The 19,922-nt window shown below is 48.6% G+C and overlaps 1 protein-coding gene across 1 annotated transcript in view; it reads right to left on the bottom strand.

Annotated features, from left to right (window-relative positions):
- WDFY4 (WDFY family member 4) overlaps nucleotides 1–19,922 on the bottom strand; it is a 277,648-nt gene that overhangs the window by 32,125 nt on the left and 225,601 nt on the right. The window contains exons 47-50 of the mRNA XM_058542855.1: nucleotides 9,979–10,021; nucleotides 8,703–8,822; nucleotides 6,654–6,771; nucleotides 4,293–4,402 (exon numbers count right to left, since the gene is read on the bottom strand). Coding sequence (XP_058398838.1) covers nucleotides 4,293–4,402; nucleotides 6,654–6,771; nucleotides 8,703–8,822; nucleotides 9,979–10,021 — 391 coding nt within the window. The remainder of the gene's footprint in view (nucleotides 1–4,292; nucleotides 4,403–6,653; nucleotides 6,772–8,702; nucleotides 8,823–9,978; nucleotides 10,022–19,922) is intronic.

Genomic DNA, 19,922 nt, shown 5'->3' with positions numbered 1-19,922 from the left:
GCACCGTCAGGGCAGTTTTGAGGCAACATCACCCCCAAAGAAGAGCAGGGGCAGATGTGTGCAGGTGACAGCACGTTGGCTCGGCGCCTGCAGCCTTCCTCAGAAAGACACCAGGCTCCTTACCCTGCTCCGGAAGCTGAGAGCTGTGGTCCAACACTGGGTTTGGGAAGCCCACATACAGTTCAGCCGCCTCGTCAGTCTTGCTCTTGCTTGAGGATGGGGTGACCCAGAGTAGCCATTAACTTTCCCTCCTGCAGGACGTGGCCTTTTACTCGACAAATAAAATCCACGAAGGCATTTTGAAAAGCATGCTGCCTACTCTTAAGTGGTGGAGAATGGACATGTGTGGAGCTCTTAGAAACAGCCAAACAGTTCTCATGCTGTATGTATCTGACTTAATCCTCCCACCCACTGAGTCAGGGGTTATTTTAAAGGAGGAGGAACTGAGGCTCAGTTATTCCACACTACCAGTTAGAAAGTTCTAAAACCAGGACTTTGTCCCAGGTCTGCCTGACTCTATTACATGTGCCTTTTCTAATACTCCTTATTGGGTCAGTATAATAATAATTATACCTTTATTTTGGACATGACTCCACCGGGCCCCAGGGGCTGGCATCCATGGAGCTGCCAGGTGAACAGCCTGGGCAGGCCAATTACTGCCCACGGTTCTCTCTGCAGTTAGCATATGTCTTCCACAAACACCAGCCATCTCACCTCAGGTGGTTCAGAAAACCCTTCCCTGCTGCTGCTAACAGCTGACTTCACATGGGCTGTGACTTCATTAACACAGCACTTGATTTCAGTTCCTTATTAAATGCAGCAGCAGCACCACCACCACCACCGTGCCCTCGCTGGGGCGCTGGCTGCCTTGCTCTGTCCCGCACAGACTGGGTCTGACATCAACTGAGAGCAACTCATGTTCTTACTGGGGCAGAAACAGGGGCCTGGACTGTGGCCCCAGCAGCGGCATGACCTCCTGGTTAGTCAACTGTATGAAGGCTCATGTATCTCAGCTCCTCCAGGCAGGTGAGATTCCTGAGAATTACAGCATCCTGGGGGACAAGCCCCTGCTCCAGCAGACAGTAGTCTCACACCTCCAAGGGAATGGGGACAACAGAGCACACAGCCCAGTCATGTGTCACCTGCTCAGGTCACACTGTACATATACCATATCTTCTGGATTGTAAGAGTCTGTCATTGTAATAACAGATTTGGGGCAAACAAATGCACACAGCAACAATAGAGGTATGGATCAATTGTAAGACAAGCTCAAACTTAATAAGATTTAAACGTGAAGGGAATAAAGCACACCTTACACCCAGGAATCAGAATATGTTGCACTGCAATTCTTAGGCTGTGGTGAGATCCCCTCACGCTGTCCACATCTCTCTGCATGGTGCCCAGCTGGCAGGCCATAGTGTCCAAAGGATGCTGTACCTGCCTCTCAACAGTGCATCAGACCACGCTGGGTGCACCGCACAGGCACACAGCTCTCCACACCAAACGTGATTCCATGGCCAAGCCATCGCGCAAGCACGTCACTCTGGCTTATTCACGCTAATAGGCAAGAGGCAGTCTGCTTAATGCAGGTGGAAAGCATGCCCTTTCTGATGCTGACTGTTGTACGCACACTTGGCTCTGGAAATACTCCATATTCTCACTTTGCTGCTCTCCAGATAAATGAAGAAGGCCTCACTGCCCAGATTCTACCCCCTCTCCACTCTTGTTATTCTTCCCCACTCCATGATCCACGCTGGGGATGGAAGTCTCAGGCTGTTGAGAATATGGTGAGGGTCCTTTCCTTGTCACCAGGGGGTGTGAAGCAAAGGTCTCTGGAGGAGAAATAAGCCTGCCTCCTAGGAGGCAGGGCAGGACGGAGGGAAGAGCCTGACTTCAGGAAGATGCCAGAACATTCTTAAGGAGGACTGCAAGGCCCCAGGACTCCCAAAGGGAGCCAAGCACATTCCCTCCAGATGTAGTCTTTGTATCTATTCCCTTGAGAGCTAAAATTCACCTTTTACTCTAAGGAAAAAGCAGAAGACAGTGGGTTCTTCTGCTGGTTCCAAAGCTTGGACTAGTTATGACCCACTAGAAGAGTCAGTTAAAAGGAGGAAGGTGAAACCAATTCAGAAGCACACACATGGGGAGCCCAAATGATTTCAACTCAGATGGGCCAATATGGCACAGATAGATTTGAACCTGCAAAAAACTGGAAATCACAGCAGACTTCAACACAGGAGTCAAAAGGTTGAGGCTAATGTGACTGTGTTTGTGTCTCTAAAAGCAAATAAATTGGCTCTGACCATCTCGCCCTGGTTTAGACCATCTCACACCAGTTTGGTCTGGTCACCAGTGGATCAAACTGGCTAAAATAAGCTCAAACTAGTAGTGACTAGCTTCAAAGTGGCCTTAACCCAATGTCCTCGTGGGTTCACAAGGACTGATCACCTGCGTAGTGTCAAGCCCCGAGCTAGGGTCTTTACCCCCATTTTCTCATTTCATCTCAACAGCCGGTGAGATGTGCATAATTAACCCTCATTTCCAGAGGTAAAGTAACTTGCAGAAGATTTTGTATCTATTACGGGCCAGAGCTGGGATGTAAACCCCGTAGCCGGCACTGTTTCTATTTCACTCCGCCCCCTCTCGGTGTGAGAGGACCCTTGGTGACCGGTAGAGAAGGGGCGGTAATGCATTAGACTGGAGGGCAAGGGGAACTGTGAAAGCATCCAGAAGTCCCTGGGAGGGAAGCTGTAAGGGAAAGCATCACCCTCAGCGTCAACAGTGGTCATCATGTCTGTGGATTAATGAGCAACAGCTGGATGGGTTTCCTGGCATGGGCAACAGCTCTGGGGCTGTTCGTTCTCCAAACCAAACTTACTTAAAATACTTGTTGCCTGAGAAAAGCTCCGAGGAAGCATGCTTATTATTTTTGAGTGAATTTCCAGGGAGAGGGGGGTTATACAATGTCTAGACGATCCACGCTGTCAAGGAGAGCGAAGACTGTGCCCAGAAACAGAAGATGGGCAGGCTTTTGCTTCTTACTATAGAAAGCGCCTTGATCTTGGCTCCCCGTTCCTGCCCAGGGCCCAGGAGTTGGCTTTAGTGCTAACCCAGGGTGGCCTTTGGTCTCTCAGGGTCAAGGTCATCTGAGGGACCACAAAGAGTGCCCTTGCAGGTGAGGTCAGACAAAACACAATTTCTGGGACACTCGTGCTTTCCCATTGGTGAGGCTTCACTGTCAGAGCAAGCCCGTGCATGTCCAGTGGCCTGTGACCCAGCACGGTCATGCCTCCCTCTCCACAGGACCCTTACAAAGCCTGGGTCGGGTCAGGTCCTAAACTCGGGCCCTGTGGAGTATTTGCTTTGGAGCTGGCTGAGCCAACTGGCTGCAAGTGGGCTACCCAAGGGCTCTCCCACAGCTCTGTCCCAGGCTGTGCCCCTGGGATAACCTGGGAAGCAGGATCCCGGTGATGGGGTCAGAGGGGAGAGAGAAAAAGAACTTAGCTGCCCAGGAGGGACTCTGTCTCAGCAATCCCAAGTGCCCTGGACACCACCACCCACTCAGAGTCAGACCTGCTCACTTCCAGCTCAGATAGGGCTGCCAGGTAAAATACAGGAGGCCCAAGTAAATTTGAATTTCAGGTAAACAACAAATAATTTTTTAGTACAAATCATTGTTTATCAGAAATTCAAATTTACCTGGGCCTTCTGTATTTTTATTTGTGAAATCTGGCAACCCCAAGCAGGCATGATGGTCTGTTAGCTTATGGGTAGGTAAGTTGGTTAGTTTCTTTCTCTGGTTTAGCTGTTCATTTCAGCATTCAAGTATTGTGTTTGTCCTTTTAAGCTTTTTGGCTTGTATTTAGCATAGCTTTATGTGTTCCCATGTCACAAGTGATTTTCATTCTTCCTTCTTTGTGTTTATTTTTCTAATCTTTGACCACCCACCTTCAAGGAAGTCTTCAAGCTTCTTGCTTGTCCTTTCCCACTAAAACCTATTTATGCTAAGTATTTTTTTTCCGTATCTCTCATTCATTCCTGATTTTTTAGAGTCTTTTTGCAAGCCTATTGGGCAGACGTGCAGGTGTAACTGATGAGGAGCCTCGGCTGGACAACCCAGAATCCTGGAGCCAGCATCAGGTGGGAATCACCAGCAAAAGATTCAGTTTCTAGCAGGGAGGTCCCCACCTATCCAAGCCCAGCTCTTAGTCTGTGAGAATAGCTGTGTGTGTGTGTGTGTGTGTGCGCGTGTGTGCGTGCGCACGTGCACGTAGGGGAGTGGGGGAGCTCACCTGCAGAGAGTAGAAAGCCTGGGTGAAGGGTGGCATCCGGACCAGGTAGGAGGCGACAATGATGGCCGAGGAGTAGTGAGTGCAATAGTGGCACTGGACAGTCAGGTCTCCTGCAACGAAAGGACACCCTGGGGTGGCTTTCCCACCTGTACTGGGGACATGCAGGTTGTACCACGCTCAAGAACAGCCAAGTGAGCCCCGCTTCCAAGAGCACCTGCAGGCTGAGGGATCCCCGGTGTTCTGCTCACAGACGGCACTATAATTTGGCCAAAAGCCACAACTGGTGAAAGCACGTTCAGGACCCTCAGCTGCTGGGCCAGAGGCATAAACTGCTCTATTTTGCTCCACCAGGGTTTGGTGGAGCCAGAACGCTGATGCAGGAGCAATGCCATGGCCAGACCACTCCAGCAGAGAACAGCGATGCTGTCACTTGTGGAGCGTCGTGCACGCTGTGCAACCTCTGTCACTCTCTGAGTCCACACAGTGACCCTGTGAGTCTGTGCTGTTCAATATCCCCATTTTGTAAATGAAGAAGCCGGAGTGAATCAGAGACTAGCTTACATCAGCAGTGAGTGGTGGAGCTGGCGGGCGGCACAGTCAGCAGAGGGCCGAGCCAGCTACCCTGTGTGTCTGCTCGGCCACCTCACCGCCAGCCCCACCGCCAGCCCCACAGCAGGCCCAAAGTCTCCCTCATGCCGTGCAGGAGTTCTCTAAATCAGAGTTGTTCGGGAGGTTGTTGGATGTACTTGGGCAAGGGCCCAAATTCAATGTGTGACTCTAATGCACACCCAGGTTAAGATGGGAGAGAATGGTGCCAAATGCCCTGCCTGGGACACAGCTGGTGAAATCTGACGCTCCTCTGGCCTGCGTCTGTGAAAAGGACCCAGCCATGCCTGGTGGCAGCCAGAGAAGAGCACCTGGGCTGGAGACACTTTAGGCTCAGGAGGAGATAAGCAGGTCAAGGAGGGCCTTCCCACCCCTCCCACCTCCTCCTACCTCCTCCCACCTCCTCCCTCCTCCTCCCACCCCCCCCACCTCCTCCCTCCTCCTCCCACCCCCCCCCACCTCCTCCCTCCTCCTCCCACCCCCCCACCTCCTCCCACCTCCTCCCACCCCCCCACCTCCTCCCACCCCCCCCCACCCCCTCCCACCTCCTCCCACATCCTCCCACCTCCTCCCACATCCTCCGAGCAAGTCTGAGTGCCAGCCCCATGCAGAGCGCAGAGCAGGGTCCTAGGCAGAGGCCAGGAGGCCTCCAGGGGCTGTGTGGGGTGTGTGGGATGCAGCAGGAGCCTCCGTATCCTGCCAAGAACCTGCTCCCCAAAGGCAGGGCCTCGGGGCCCAAGTGAGCCTTCCCCAAGTGTGCTGCCTCTGGTTCTCGAGGGAACATTTCATGGTTCATGGACAGACGTCCCTTATTTTAGTAGTTATATGTTTATTTCAAAGTGTTTGAGAAAAACAATATATCTAGCATCAAATGCATGATAGAAAAATTTCTTTCTCTTTTATTTTGTGAGGAAGATTAGCCCTGAGTTAACACCTGTTGCCAATCCTCCTCTTTTTTGCTGAAGAAGATTAGCCCTGAGCTAACATCCATGCCTATCTTCCTCTATTTTATGTGGGACACTGCCACGGCATGGCTTGACAAGCAGTGTGTGGGTCCGTGCTGGGGATCCGAACCTGTGAACCCCAGGCTGCTGTAGCGGAGCGTGTGAACTTAACCACTACACCACCAGGCCGCCCCCTAGAAAAATTTCTTTTTAAAATATGTTCACTGAAGTTTAAGTGACTAGACCTAAAGAAAAGCATTAAGGCAATAAAGAGCACAGGTGGCATGGGGACGTGGAAAACCTGTCAAGGCGATGTGCAGATGAACAGAGTCTGGGAACCAGGCTCTAGAGCCAGAAAACGCAGGCTCTGCCATTTAGAGGCTATGGTCTTGAATGAGTTGCTTAAATTCTCTGACTTCTTCCTCCTCTCTGAAATGGACCATTGTATATATGAACACAGGGTGGCCGGTTCCTGGCAACCTGCTGGAAAGTGCTGAAGGAATGCTATTTCCCTGCCTTTCCCTGCCCCTAGGAATGGAGGTATTAGCTCTTAGCACGACAGCTCTCAGTCCTGGCTGCACCTCACCACAGAGTTATTTAAATCAGAATTTCTAGAGGTGGGGCCTGGACATCAGTATTTTTTCCGAGCTCCCCAGGTGATTCTCACACGCAGCCAGGGTGCAGATCACTGAATTAGAGAGTCCTCTACCAAATGTAATTGTCTGTAGATGCTCTCCTATCAACTATCATGTCAAGGCATCCAGGTGAACAGCATTGCAGAAAAAAAAAAATCAAGCTGGGATCTACTCACCTTCAGTCTTCTCAACTTCTTTAAACCTCTGGATAAATTTCAGCTTCCTTTCCTTGGTCTGGGCCCCCATGGGCTTCGAAAGATCTCGGAAAGTCTTAGGATTCACCAAGTTCAACGTCTAGAAGGCAGATGTGCAACTGGAGTTAACTCCCCCAGACCCTCGTGTGCCCCAGCGAGACTTCGGGAGCCACGCTCTTTAGTTTTATGGTTCTCTTTATTGGTTTATTGTCGTTTGGTCTGACCCCCCTCTGGTGATTAGCAGGCATGCTGGGGTTTTATGGCCCCGGAGCCAGTGATCCACAAAGACTTAATAGGGGAGAGATGGAAAATAAGAGGAGGGAAAGATTGAGTTCACAATAAACCTGCTCCACATTGACCCAAATCAGAACCTCGCCACCAGCTACCGAAAAGAGACTTTCAAAAGAATTCCTGTTGTCCATGAGGCACTTGGCTCCTGCCCTCACTGAGCACTTTGCTTCTTAGTTCAGGGTCTTTGCTTAGAATCAAAGTGATTTTCTAGGAAGTTAGAAGTCATCTGTTTAGGGAGGAACAGCCTCATTTTTCTGGAGGCCCACTCCCTTCTGGGCAGCAGAAGCATGTCATGTCGCCCGTGCCTGCCCAGGGGAATGCACAACAGTGGAGACCTGAAGACTTTTCAGGGCCAGGTGTCCTCAGAGAGATTTTCTTTTAGCAGAGCTGTTCCTGGGGTTTACGTGTCTTTATAGAGGAGGTGTTTCTTTACACCCCCCTTCCCTTTCACGAGTAGGGAGCCACCACAGTCCCCTGGGGAGGCAGGGTCTGTCACGACCTCACACCTGCAGAAGCCAGGTGGGGGCAAGAGTGAGGCAGACACTCCTGAGACCCCACTAGTGACAGCACACATGGAAACTCACACTTAGCTACAGCTCGTTCTGCCAGGGCAGAATGGAGCTTCAGAGTTGCCTATCTCCTGATTCCCCAAAAGGTATTGGAAATTCGGACTTTTAGGAGAAATCTCCCAATTTTTAAACACTGAGAAGTAATCAAAATTTTCAATACAGGGTATGGGCTAAACAAAAGGAGCTGGTAAACCACTGCTTTGCAACATGTGAGTTTAAGCCGGGATTTGCAAGTTTCGTTTTTGAAATACCTCAGCCTCAGATGATCACTAGTGCAGTAAGAAGCGACATGTGGCTGGTGAGAGAAGGTTTGCTGTGTAAGTGTTTTCAGTGAGGAGGGGAGGTCACAAAAGACAGAGGCCCCCCTCCTGAATCCTGGGGGCCAGCCATGCAAACAGCCCAAGGCAGGACCGGCCAGGGCTGGTCTGAACAAGGACTCGGCCACCTTCTGCCCTTTACACACAGCCCAACACACCTCCTGCTGGCCAGAGCCCAGGGGGTCAGGACATTGCTCCACAGCCTGGTTCTCCCCCCATGACGTCACCTGGGTCCAGCTGTGTCAGCTTTCCTCCTCCTCCCTCTCCTGCCTGCTGAGGTCCAGGGACAGAAGCCAAAAAAACGAATACTCTGCTCTTGCCATCAGCTTCCCCTATGGCTACACGTTTCAGTCCAGATCCTGGGTGAAATCCGCATACCATCACCGCAGTTACTGAAGCCAGGTTACAGGGGAGTGGTTCATTTTCTCTAGGTCTCCGTGTCTCTCTCCGTCTCTCTACTTTCCTCTCTCTACATGTTGATTCTAGGAAGAAATTCCATGGCCCATCTCACTTGATAGATGAGTGTGGGTCCATGGCAGTATCCCAGCAGATGGGTATCACTTGCCTTCATTGCAGCGAGTAAGCCAGAAGCCCTCTGGGGCTCATGTTAGCTACTGTCTTGGTCACGCAGGTCATCTCACAGGTGTGCTGCCTTCCCACAGGTGAGGCTGAGACAGGAACCCAGCCAGACTCCAAAGGCCTCCTCCAGGGTGAAGGGCCGAACATGGGGCAGCCCTGGGGCCCAGGTGGACTGAACCTTGTAGCAGAGGCCCTGCATGCTGATTTAGGGTGCTCTGGTGGTCAGGGTCAGAAAGCCTCAGGACACCTGTGTATCGTCCATGGGAACACCGTACCTGTGAGGTGTAGTCGGCCAGGACCCAGGGAAACACTGGATACTGCATGTAGTCGTTGTAGGTCCTCCCGGCCAGGGTGTTGAGGTGCATGAGGTACTCAAAATTGCTGATGTCCCTTTTCTACCGGAAGAGACAAAGAGAGGATAGACCAAATGCGGACGGCATCTTCCTAAGGGCCACAGGGGTCTAACTCTCCTCCCTCCGCAGGAGACCCTCGCTGTGTAGGTGAGAGCAGGCAGCACACACCTCTGCTGTTCCCCACGCACCTTGTGCCTGAGACAGGCCAACTCAGGGAGGCCACACTAATGCCAATATGAACTGAAGCAAATCTAGTCGGGAAGCAAGCCAGCCAGCAAAAAATGCAGCTCAGCTGCCCTAAGCGCAGGAGGAGGCATTCTTGTGTGTTAACTGTTGGGTGTGATACCACAGCTGATCAAAAGAGCAAAAACGCTGTGAGTGAATTCACTGCTGACCCTTTTATGAGTAGGAAAATAAGCTGAGGGGACTTTGCAGTCACAGAGGAAGAGGCCCTTACCAACGGGCTGAATGATCCGTCTCCCCTGGGACTTGAGGAACTTTCTTTTCCCTGTCCCTGCCTGTTGGGATAACAGGCTCTCTTAGGGCCCTCTGCCTTAAGATGTACAGTCACAGATGGAGACAGGGACTGTACTGGAAAAATTCACTACTGGTGAATGAGCAGCCCAGTAGAGCCGTCATCTCTGATATGGGACCTGCATGCTGTGGTCTCTGCTTTCCGTGGCCTGCTCCTTGTGGAAGGATTTTGGACATGAGTGACCAAGAGTTACTTTCTTGTTGCCATGTGATCTCTAGGACTGGCCCTCTCGGGGTCCCTTCCTTTCACTGAGAACCCTAGGCCAAATGTCCACTCTCTCAGACTGGGAGCCACATGTGTCTTCCCAGCACAGGAAGGAATGCTTGTGCCCCTCCTGAGTTGTGTTCATTTATACATATGTGTATACCTTCACGGATAGAGCACATGAGTGCACATGGGGCATGTGTACATGCATACACACACGTGCACACACACATATTCATACTCACTGCCCAGCTCTGACTCCAGTGCTCAAGAATAGCCTTCAATCACTGAGATCTTTTCAGGGAAATATTTGGGACATTTTGGTAAATTAAAAAAACAAGACCCCTCCTGATCCGTTCACAGGCTTTCTCTCTCCATCACTGAGGCCTGAGCTATTTTCCAATTTGTGTTTCCAGAGGGTTTCCTCAGACCCAGAGTCCTCTGAGAGGGTCACTGTACCTGCCACCTCTGCAGCATGGTCCTGTCGGATCCAGGGTATCTCCTGTGGGACAGAAAGTGATGGTGGTGACCAAATATCTCAAGGCATGAACAAGGGGAGAGGGGGAACTTTCTGTGGCTTTGTGGGGCCAGGGCATCCAGGAGAGCCACAGACTTCCCTGGGCAGACAGCAGCTCTCCCAGCCAGGGCGACAAGATTACGATCCAAGCTCATCTTGTCCCACTCTGCCCTACTGGAGGTTAGGTCCTTGGAGCCACCCTTGCTTTTATGTGATGCTAAAATATGCTGCTGCCTTAAGTGTGGCCGTGGAAAAGTCCCAAGGCCGTGCAGAAGCAGGCTCGGGGGCCTCACAACCCCACACTGGAGTCCCACAGCCACATCTCAGCCTTCTTTGCCCATGTGAATATAATATATGTGAATATAACATATTATATGTGACTGTAATATATTGACATGTGAATATAATATATGTATGTGGTTAAAAAATGCAAATAATATGGAAGTCCATGAAATATAAAATAAGAGTCTCCAAATTACCACTCCCACTCAAGAAGTATCCACAGTTAACAGTTTCCAGAAAGGTTTTACCCATAGGCCTGCCTATATGCTCACATAGTATTTTTTAAAAATTGACCATTCGTGGGATCATCTTATCCACACAGATCTCCACCCTGCTTCACTGGGAACAGCACAGTGGGGACCGCTCGCGTTGCTCTCTGGCGTTCGTGTCTACAGCAGCAGGACCCCATCCATCATATGCACGGATCAGAACTGGTTGAGCCTGCCCCTGTGGTGGTCTTTGTCCTCACAAATGATGTTTCCAGGATCACCTTTGGACATCAAATATCTGGAAACTTTGCGAGTGTATCCACGAGATACTATCCACTACTACTAGGCTACAAAGTATGAGCATTTTCAAGTTTGCTACATATTGCCAAATTGTCCTCTTAAAAGGCTTACCAGTTTATGTTTCTACAAATAAAATAAAGAAATACAAATCAAACCAAAGAAATGCCATTTTTGACCAATGTAGTTAGGAAGAGTTTAGAAGTGTAACAGGCTGCAGTATTGGGGAGGGTGTGAGCAAGGGACTTTCTCCGTGTGAAACGCCCCTTCTGCTCTGCAGGGATTTGTAGCACCCAGGTCCTTGGCCTCCGTGGTGTCCCTTGGTTTCTTTTCCAGCTCTGTTTTCTTTCTTCTCTGTCTCCTTGAGACTCTCGTCCTATTCCCGAGACCAGGTCTTTGCTCAAGATGTTCCACCAAACCAAACCAAATCATGTCTCCTCTTTCCAGCTCTGCCCTCTGCCTCAGTCCTGTGCAGGCGCCCACCAACCCCACCCCCACGTGCATTCTCAGTGCACCAGGCTCCTCCAGGCCCCTGTCTGCACAAGGCCCGGATGCCCAAGTGTCCCAGCAGAGACGGTGCCTCTTCATCTCCCCATCACAGCACAGATGCCACATCATCTGTCCTAGGCTCCCAGCCCACCTCATTCAATTCTTTCCTTGGCAGATTTTCTATAAACAGAAAGCAACTGCTAAGTTGGTTTTCACCTCTTCCCCCCAATAGAGAAATCACCTATCTGGTCCATTTTATCCTGGCAGACAACAACAACAACGAACAGAGGCAAACCATGGACAAATTTATTGCTTTAGCTTGCAAAGGCTCAAGTGAAGATTTGGTTCTGCTCTGTCTGCGAGCCTGCCACCTATCCCAGTTCCAGAAGGCAGGCTGCTTCAAAGGCTATCACAAGGGCAGAGCCCAGGCTGGAGACAATGAGGGTGACTACCTTGAAAAGGACGTGTGCTAAGCCTTCCTGAGGATGTAGACCTGAGCTACACATGCAGAGCTGGCATGGCAAAGCCTGCTGATCTTGCTACTTTATTTTAGAAGTTTGACAGTGGAGTGGGAATAGGGGAGCAAAATTTTCCTGTTAGGGTCCAGGAAATGAGAGACAGCCTCTGTCATTTTCCCTTTCAGAAAGGGTTCTAGAATTTTACCTGTGGTCTTTTGTGACATTGCCACCAGGTGGAATGGTGTGCAGAAGATAAAGGCATTTCACCATCCTATTCCTCATTTCATCGGCTATGAGCTCCAAGGAAGATCCATCATTTTGTTACCATCAGAAAAGGGCGCCATTACCAGAAGTGCCAAGACGACTAACCAAAGGTGAGTTCTATTCACAAAACAATTGTTTTACATCATATTAATCTGAGAGCAATTACAGGACTCTTGTAATGGTCTATGTGAATTTTGTAAATATCTCGTAATTAAAGCATTTCTTTAAGAGTTGATAAATTGCATTGTTCCATCGTTATAGTGTAAATTTTAGATTAAACAAGGTGCCAGAGATGGCTCTTAGCTTTCCAAAGCCCTCCTGAGGTCTGGGGGAGGCAGCGTGGGAAAGAGCACTGGCTTTGGAGTCAACAGAACCTGGGTCCAAATCCTGCCCCCACCATTTGACTGGTCTGAACTGCTGTTACCTCATCCTTCAAACATGGCTGACCACATCTGTCACACAGGAGTACTGTGGGGGCAAGTGTGATCATAGGCCTAGAAAAGGCTAGCACAGGTGTGGGCACAGGGCTTCCTTGATGGGCATAGTTCTGGTGAATGTTGACGCTGTTCCAGATCAGGGTCGATTCTCTTCTACTCTGAGAGGAAGAAGAATGTGGTGCGAGAGTGAAGATTTGCTTCTGGTCAAGACCTGCCTGGTCTGCCAACACCTTTCTGTATGATCTTAAAATAACTGTGCCACCCCTGAATCAGATCACCTGCTCTGTCAACCCATCAGTCAGCAACTGTGAGGAGCTCCTCAGGGTTTGCTGTGGAGTCTATAGGGCCAGAGTCAAGATCCTCAGGCAGCCTGGGATGGAGTTGAGAGAACGGAAGAACTCAAAGTCAGTGAGGACTAGGAAGGTCACTCTGCCTAACCTGAGGGTGGCCTAGCACGGTGGGCTCACAGAGGACATCTTATCAACCCCACACCCACCTCAAGACAAGACTCCTCTGGATGACTTCCAAAGATGGGAACACTATCTTCAGTCAGAACTTTGTGGGTGGTCAACAGCTAGACTGGCTTCAAATTCTTTCCTATTTTGAGGGGTGACTTTTATCCATGCCCCTTCATTTTTAGTCAAATCTATGTCCTTCAACCCCTAGAAGTGCTTTAGAAGCTCGAGTGCTGCTGTCTGGTGGCCTTGGGCCTTCCCTACTCCAGAACATCAGTGCCCATGGTTTGCCTCATCATCCTGCCTGACCCCTCCTGATTAACACTTCCACTCTACCCTGAGCCTGGCTCTCAGAGTCAGCCAGAGACACAGCCCAGGAACTCACATCTTCCCTAGAGAGGCTGGCAGAGCAGCCTGAGGGGGCCTTCAGAAGGTGGGTTAGCCCAGGCCAAAGGGTCTCTGCCAAGGATTCCGCGTCTGGCTGGAGGCTGGACCCTCTCAGCCCAGGGAGGGATGGTCTCTGCCCATCCTCACCTCTGGGACTAGGGGGCCAAGGCTAGTCCTTAGGCACCCAGAAAATAGCCTGGCAGACATCCAAGGAGGGCCCACAGGAAAACCAGGGCTCCTGAGCTAAAGTGAACACATTTCAAAATCCTGTTGCCTCTCCAAATTCTCCTGTGTGTTTCCTATTTACAAAACAGTTATGAGGACATGGTGAAATGCGTTAATGAGTGACTGAGAGGCGTCAGGAAAACACAAACCACAATGAGAAGAAAATTCACTCATCCTGGCCAACTGGAAGTGCGTGTCTGCCAGTGGGTTTGGGCCACGTCCCAGCACAGGGCAAGCGTTTGCTGGAGTCTTGCCCGGCCTTTCACTGGGTGAAGCTCCAGGATAGGGAGCACATGTGCTGAATGGTACCGGGGTAGGGGGCGGGGGTTTGGCAGTGTGGGGCATGAGCAGAGTTTTCCATGAGAAGCCAAGAAACTCGTAACAGAAACACACTCCCCTCCCTTTTTTTTTTCTCCTCAGAAGCAAATTTGGGTTAGCCTAGTTTTCAGATCTAGGTTACAGGTCAATAGAAATACATGAAGAGACAGATGTTCTTGCAAACCAGAGATTCCCCCTGTATTAACAGGATATCGACACTTTCTATTATAACTTCTTGACTTTCTTCATTTTTCTAACATGTAGAAATCTTGCATACAGTTCTAGACCTAATAACAACAATAATGTTGAATGCATTACAGATTGCAAAGACTTTCAGCCTGTTGTCTACTTTTCACAAAGACTCAATGAAATAGCCATTATCTCCATTTACAGAGGAGGAAATGGAAGCATGGGTTGAGGGAGTGGCATGCAGAGTGGGGAAGTTCGTGATGGCTTGCTGGAGCCACCCCAAGGCTGGGCGCAGAGCAGGTACCCACGAACGCCCCCCACTCCAGGCTGTGCAAGCAGCTACAGGACCAAACCTTGACCCAGGGCCCTGACTCCGAACACAAGCTCTTGCCTCTGAAGGGGAAAAGAAAACAAAAGCACACAAAAAGAAACTACACAAATCTCTGTTCTGGCTGGATTAGAAGGCAGTTACCTGACAAACTAGTAATTTGTATATATTTGGAGTTAAGAAATGAGTGCTAGCAAAGATACCAAATTCTTAACTGCATCCCTATGCCATAAACAGGAAGCTGTAGATGAATTAAAAGTCTGGATGGTTATACAGCATGAAGTTACCTCCAGATGCTGAAACTCAGTGGCTTTAATTTTTATAATGTTTCATTTATCTGCATTTTAAAATGTATTTATCTTGCATATTTTCTTCTTTACAAATATTGATTTTATGTCTGCTTATCCATGTTTTATGATTTTCATGTTATTTTCTAATTTAAATTATGTATTTTTATGACTATTCTAATTAGAAATACACTAGGTAGTAGGATTTCAGGTAATTTTTAATTTTCTACTTATCTTCATTTGCTAATTATTTTAAATCCATTTATTGTCTAAATTAAATGATCTATTTATTTTAGTTTTGGATTAAACATAACAGTGGTGGTATTCATGTATTTAAAATTTTTATAGTTAACTATATTTCTAATTTAATGATTTACTATTATTATTATTATTTTGTGTGTGTGTGTGTGAGGAATATCAGCCCTGAGCTAACATCCGTGCCAATCCTCCTGCTTTTGCTGAGGAAGACCGGCTCTGAGCTAACATCTGTGCCCGTCTTCCTTCACTTTATATGGGATGCTGCCACAGCACGGCCTGATAAGTGGTGCATTGGTGCACGCCGGGGATCTGAACCCGGGCTGCCAGCAGTAGAGTGAGCGCACTTAACCACTACACCATGGGGCTGGCCCTATAGTTTATTTTTTAATTTAAACTATTTCATTTTGCTTTTTTGTACTTTCCAACATTTTTATTGCTTGGACTAATTCTGCATTTCAAATTATTTATTTGTTCATTATTTTATTTATTTCCTAATTCTATCTGGGTAGCGCGGTTTAGAATATTTATATATTTTTATTTCTATATATGCATTTTCTAATTTTTCTACTATGTTATTTTATTGTTTACATAATTTTAACATTTAACTTTTTTGCCAATTTTCACAATTTCTAGGAATTTAATTTAAAGAAAAAAAACTGAACAGAAAGACTATAAATGCACAAATCTATTCATCACAGCCTTATTCACAACAGCACCAAATTGGAAACAACAGGAAAAGCAAAGTCCACCAGATTCAGTATTACACACTCATTCAAAATGCAGATTTTAGAAACTACAGCATTTAATGACATAATGTTAATTAAGAAAAACATGACTATATAATTGTCTGATTTTTATGACCATTATAATCACTCTGATTTAATAGTGTAAAATGAATACAAAGAGAAAACTGCAAGAAGTAATTAAATCCAAATAAATAAACAGATGAAAGATAGCCCTCTCAAGATCCAAAAGCAGAAGGAAATATTTGGACAAATTACAAAAAAGTTGAATGATGTTTCATGAGACTCAATTCTGTAGAATTAAGACATTTGTCCCTTAAGAGGCAAACCCGGCTTTTTTCCCTTCCATTATCAATGTCTGCTTCTGGCGGTTGCCATGGAAAGTGGCTCTGTCCTGGTACATAATCCTCCCAGGCACACTGCTGGGGGAAGCCAGGAGTAAAGCCCGCTGGAGAACCCCAGGGGCCAGGCCGGGGCTCCCCTCCTCCCCACGGGGAGCAAGCCAGGCCTGCGGGAAGTGTGGGTGTCCTGGAGACTCTTTCAGCCACTGAGTTGTTTCACCTTGCAGGCTGGCGTCAAGATTATGCTAATTAACTCCAGGTCCCAGTCTCTTGTTGCCTGGTGACAAAGTTTCACAGCTGAGGAGAAGGAGCTGAGGCAAACAGGGTAAGTTTTTCTCTGGTGGTGGCCCTGAGTTTATCAATTTACTTTAACTTTCCCCAACAACCGCTTCAAACTCTGCTTTTTTCTCTCCTCCCTTGAGTAAGCAACTTGGGAAATGCCAGTCCTCCTGGTGCACTTTCTTTACAAACCCCAGACTCGGTGCTAATTCATTATTTAGGAGAGGAAGCAGCTGGCCCTGAGCCCCAGGCAGGAAAGGCACCTAGCTGGGGACCCAGCCGGGCGTTCTTGGGTGCCTGGGCCATGGGTGAGCTTGGGAAGGTTGGTGTGCGAGTCTGCGGGGCTTTGGAGCATGCATTATTCTCTTTCCAAAGTCTGAGTCTCCTTGAGCACTATGCTGCTCCACAAGTGGGTGGAGACTGGTGTTTAAACTGCTTCTTCACCCAACCACTTACCCCACTAAAGAAACTGCAAAGTGGATCCCATTCACTCAGGAGGCTGGAGCCTTCCCTGTTCGGGTAACTTCAGCAGACCTCACTAGATTACTGCTAACTGTGGGGGGGTTTGGAGCACAATCTGTCTTTTGAGGAGTCTGGTGGCAAACCCTTTCCACAGGTTATCCTGAACACGGAACCCACTAATAAGTGCATAAGTCTAGGCTGGGTTGGGCCTTGCAAGGAGAGACTCTTCATGGAACATGTGAGAAGGCACACTTCATGTCCCTATATCCATGACAGGTATAATGGGAAAAGGTAGGCATCCCTACTTTGAGTCTTGGTGACCCTGGACAAGCTACTTGGCTTCTCTGAGCCTCAGTTGCCATATCTGTCCAGTGGAGATGAAAATCAGGTGGCTGTAAGAATTACATATAATGTCTGTAAAATGCCTGGCTAGAGTAGGTGGTCAGTATGATCCATACACACAGTCTGAAGGCAGGAACCTAATTTAAATGGGTTAAAAACTACGTAGTGGCATTGCTTTGCAAAGGGTCTAACACGCAGTAGGTTCTCAGTACGTTTACAAACCGTATGGCTGTTATATGAACCAAATACTGAGTACCAGCTCCCATGTGATGAAAGATTAGGAAGTGTGTACAAAGTCACACACCTAGGAAGGGACAGAGCCATGACTGGTCTTCAAGCTGGGGTGACTCACATGCCTTCTGGGCTTGAGCCTCAGTCTGGAGGGGGGAAGGGTGGTGCAGAGACAGCCACCATCCACTCTGTAGAGCACCTGAGCCCCCATCTCTAGCGACCGATTTTTAGGGCCTAGTGTTTGGTGGCTCCAGCTTCCTCTCGGGCTCCAAGGCTCTCCCACTGCTGCCCCACGCTCCTTGGTTGGCAATATTAACAAGAGGTGAGGATGACTTCATGCTCCTTCCCTCCACCCATCATCTGGGTGATGGGAGAGTCAAAGCTAGGTGATATTTCCTGGTCCCCAGTACCCCTAGAACACATGCAACTGAGCCACATCTCCCTCGAAATAGGCGTGATGGGCTACCCTGCTGCAAACCCATTGCCACTTCTTAGTTGTCAAGCTCTCTGCCAGTCTCACATAATAGAACTCAAGTCAACCCCCAGAGCTGGGTCTGAGAACACATGTGTGCTTTCTTTTCAGTGAGGGATGAGCCTTAAGGATAGGGCTTGACTGGACTGGGATGTAAGTTCCCACAGAATCTAGCTCAGTTTACACTGTGTCTGGAAAACACGATGAGCTTGTCAGCCCAGAGATCCAAATTTATCACAGGCCTTTGTAAAGTCAAACTTACACAGAAAAGCCAAACAGCAGTGAGGCCCACAGACAAGGGAGCCAAGCAGATGCTGGCTCTGCTTGACTAGCCTGTGACTCTGACAAGGGACGTGCTCTGGAGGCTCGTCCCTCCAGTGCTCTGGAGGCACTTTATCTGTAAAGTGGGCTGGATGGATTAAATGAGATAATGCACATGGCGAACTCAGACATAAAGGTAGCGCTCGATACAAAGAGGGAAAGTATGTAGAAAACGCCCGGAAATCTCAGCCTGCTTCTGCATTTTCTCTTGGACTTACACCTGCAATCCAGAAGACCGTCCACAGACTCTGCTCCACCACGTATCCTGAGTATGTACACACCCAGTACACAATACCTTCCTGTCCTGCCTGCAGCCGGCCTGTCTTCATCTACTAGCCTCCCAAGCTCTGCTGACTCCCCATCTCTACCCAGCAGCCTGGGGAACGCTGCTAAACCTCCCCATGGCCACCTCGTGCAGGTGGGCACTGCACCTGCCGACTCCCGTCCTCCTCGTCTGCTCTCTCCTTGCTGTCCCTGTACCAGCCGCCCTTTCTCTTTCACCCCAAGCTCCCCCCGCTGTTAGGATTGTGCACTTGGTATGCCCTCGTCCTGGGGTGTTCTTCCTCAAATCCACCTGTGTGGCCTCTGCTTAGTGTTCAGATCTCTGCTCAAAGGTCACCTCAGAGAGGACTTTCCCAACCATCTCAGTCTAAATTAGACCCCCGCTGCCGCAGTATTCTCCTCCTGACCCTGGGCATTCCCCTTCACATCAGCAGGTTTTATTTTTTGCGAAGCATTTACACCAACTGAAATGATCTTGGGTCTTTTTGCTTGTTTTGTTTTTATTGTTTGATTTGCTTTTTCCTAAAATAGGAGCTTCACAAGAAACACAACAATGTCTCTCTTGTTCACTGCGTATCTCCTGACCCGACCCTGACCTACAGAATGACTCAAATACAAATTGTTGAATAAATGAATGAATGAATGATTGAGCAAGTGAGTAGCTTGGGCTGTAGCAATCTCTAGAAGTTAAAAGTGGACAAAGTATAATCATATCTACAGGTTGATATTATCTTTCTTTTTCTTCTATTATTATTAATAATTTGTATTTAAAAGGTTGCAAAGACGTCATGCTTGGGAATCAGCAAAGATGGTTCCACAGGTCCTACATCTGGGATTAATGACCAGTGGGGAGTGTCCTGGGCTGCTACTCGGAGGGAAGTGATCGCTATGGCGCTGTCTGTGCGTCTGTCAGCCTTAGCTACCAACGCGAAGGCACTGACTGCAGGCGCTGGATTACCAGTCACTGAGTGCCCACTGCACACTAGTCACCACCTCATCTACTCTTCAGAAACACCTGCAATTTTCTAGCCCATTTTGCAGATCGGTAAACTGAGCTCATGATTAAAATCAGGTTGGCAGTGAAGGTGGATGGAGCCCAGTTCTGTTGCCCTCAAAGTCCCCGCAGCCCTGCTGCCCACGTGCCTGCCTTCTGTCGATGCTTGTCTACACAACAGGAAAGGAACAGACCAAACAGCTGATAGATGGGCACGACCCCTATTTGGAAAATGCCGAAGAGCTGCCTTGTCCTAAAGGAAGTGCTGCTGCCTTTATTGCCCTCGTCCCCACCATTCATAGCAACTATTTGCCCAAAGTTATCAGAAAAGGGGTCTCTCTTATTGGTGATAGTGTTGAATGCTTCAGTAACAACTTCAGGTAAGCCTGATAAAGCCTTGAGGAGGAAAGGGAAATCTGAATTTAGGATATATTTCTACTGAAAATATTTTAGATTAGAAGGCACAGCATTTTTGAAAGACAGGTGCCTTACACACAAGCAATGAGCCCCAAACCATCATTTTGCACGCTTTAACC

The sequence above is a fragment of the Diceros bicornis genome, chromosome 6, assembly GCF_020826845.1.
Source record: "Diceros bicornis minor isolate mBicDic1 chromosome 6, mDicBic1.mat.cur, whole genome shotgun sequence".
In the NCBI taxonomy this organism is placed as follows: Eukaryota; Metazoa; Chordata; class Mammalia; order Perissodactyla; family Rhinocerotidae; genus Diceros; species Diceros bicornis.
Note: the sequence above shows the minus strand (reverse complement) of the source record. Positions and strands in the feature narration are given on the sequence as shown.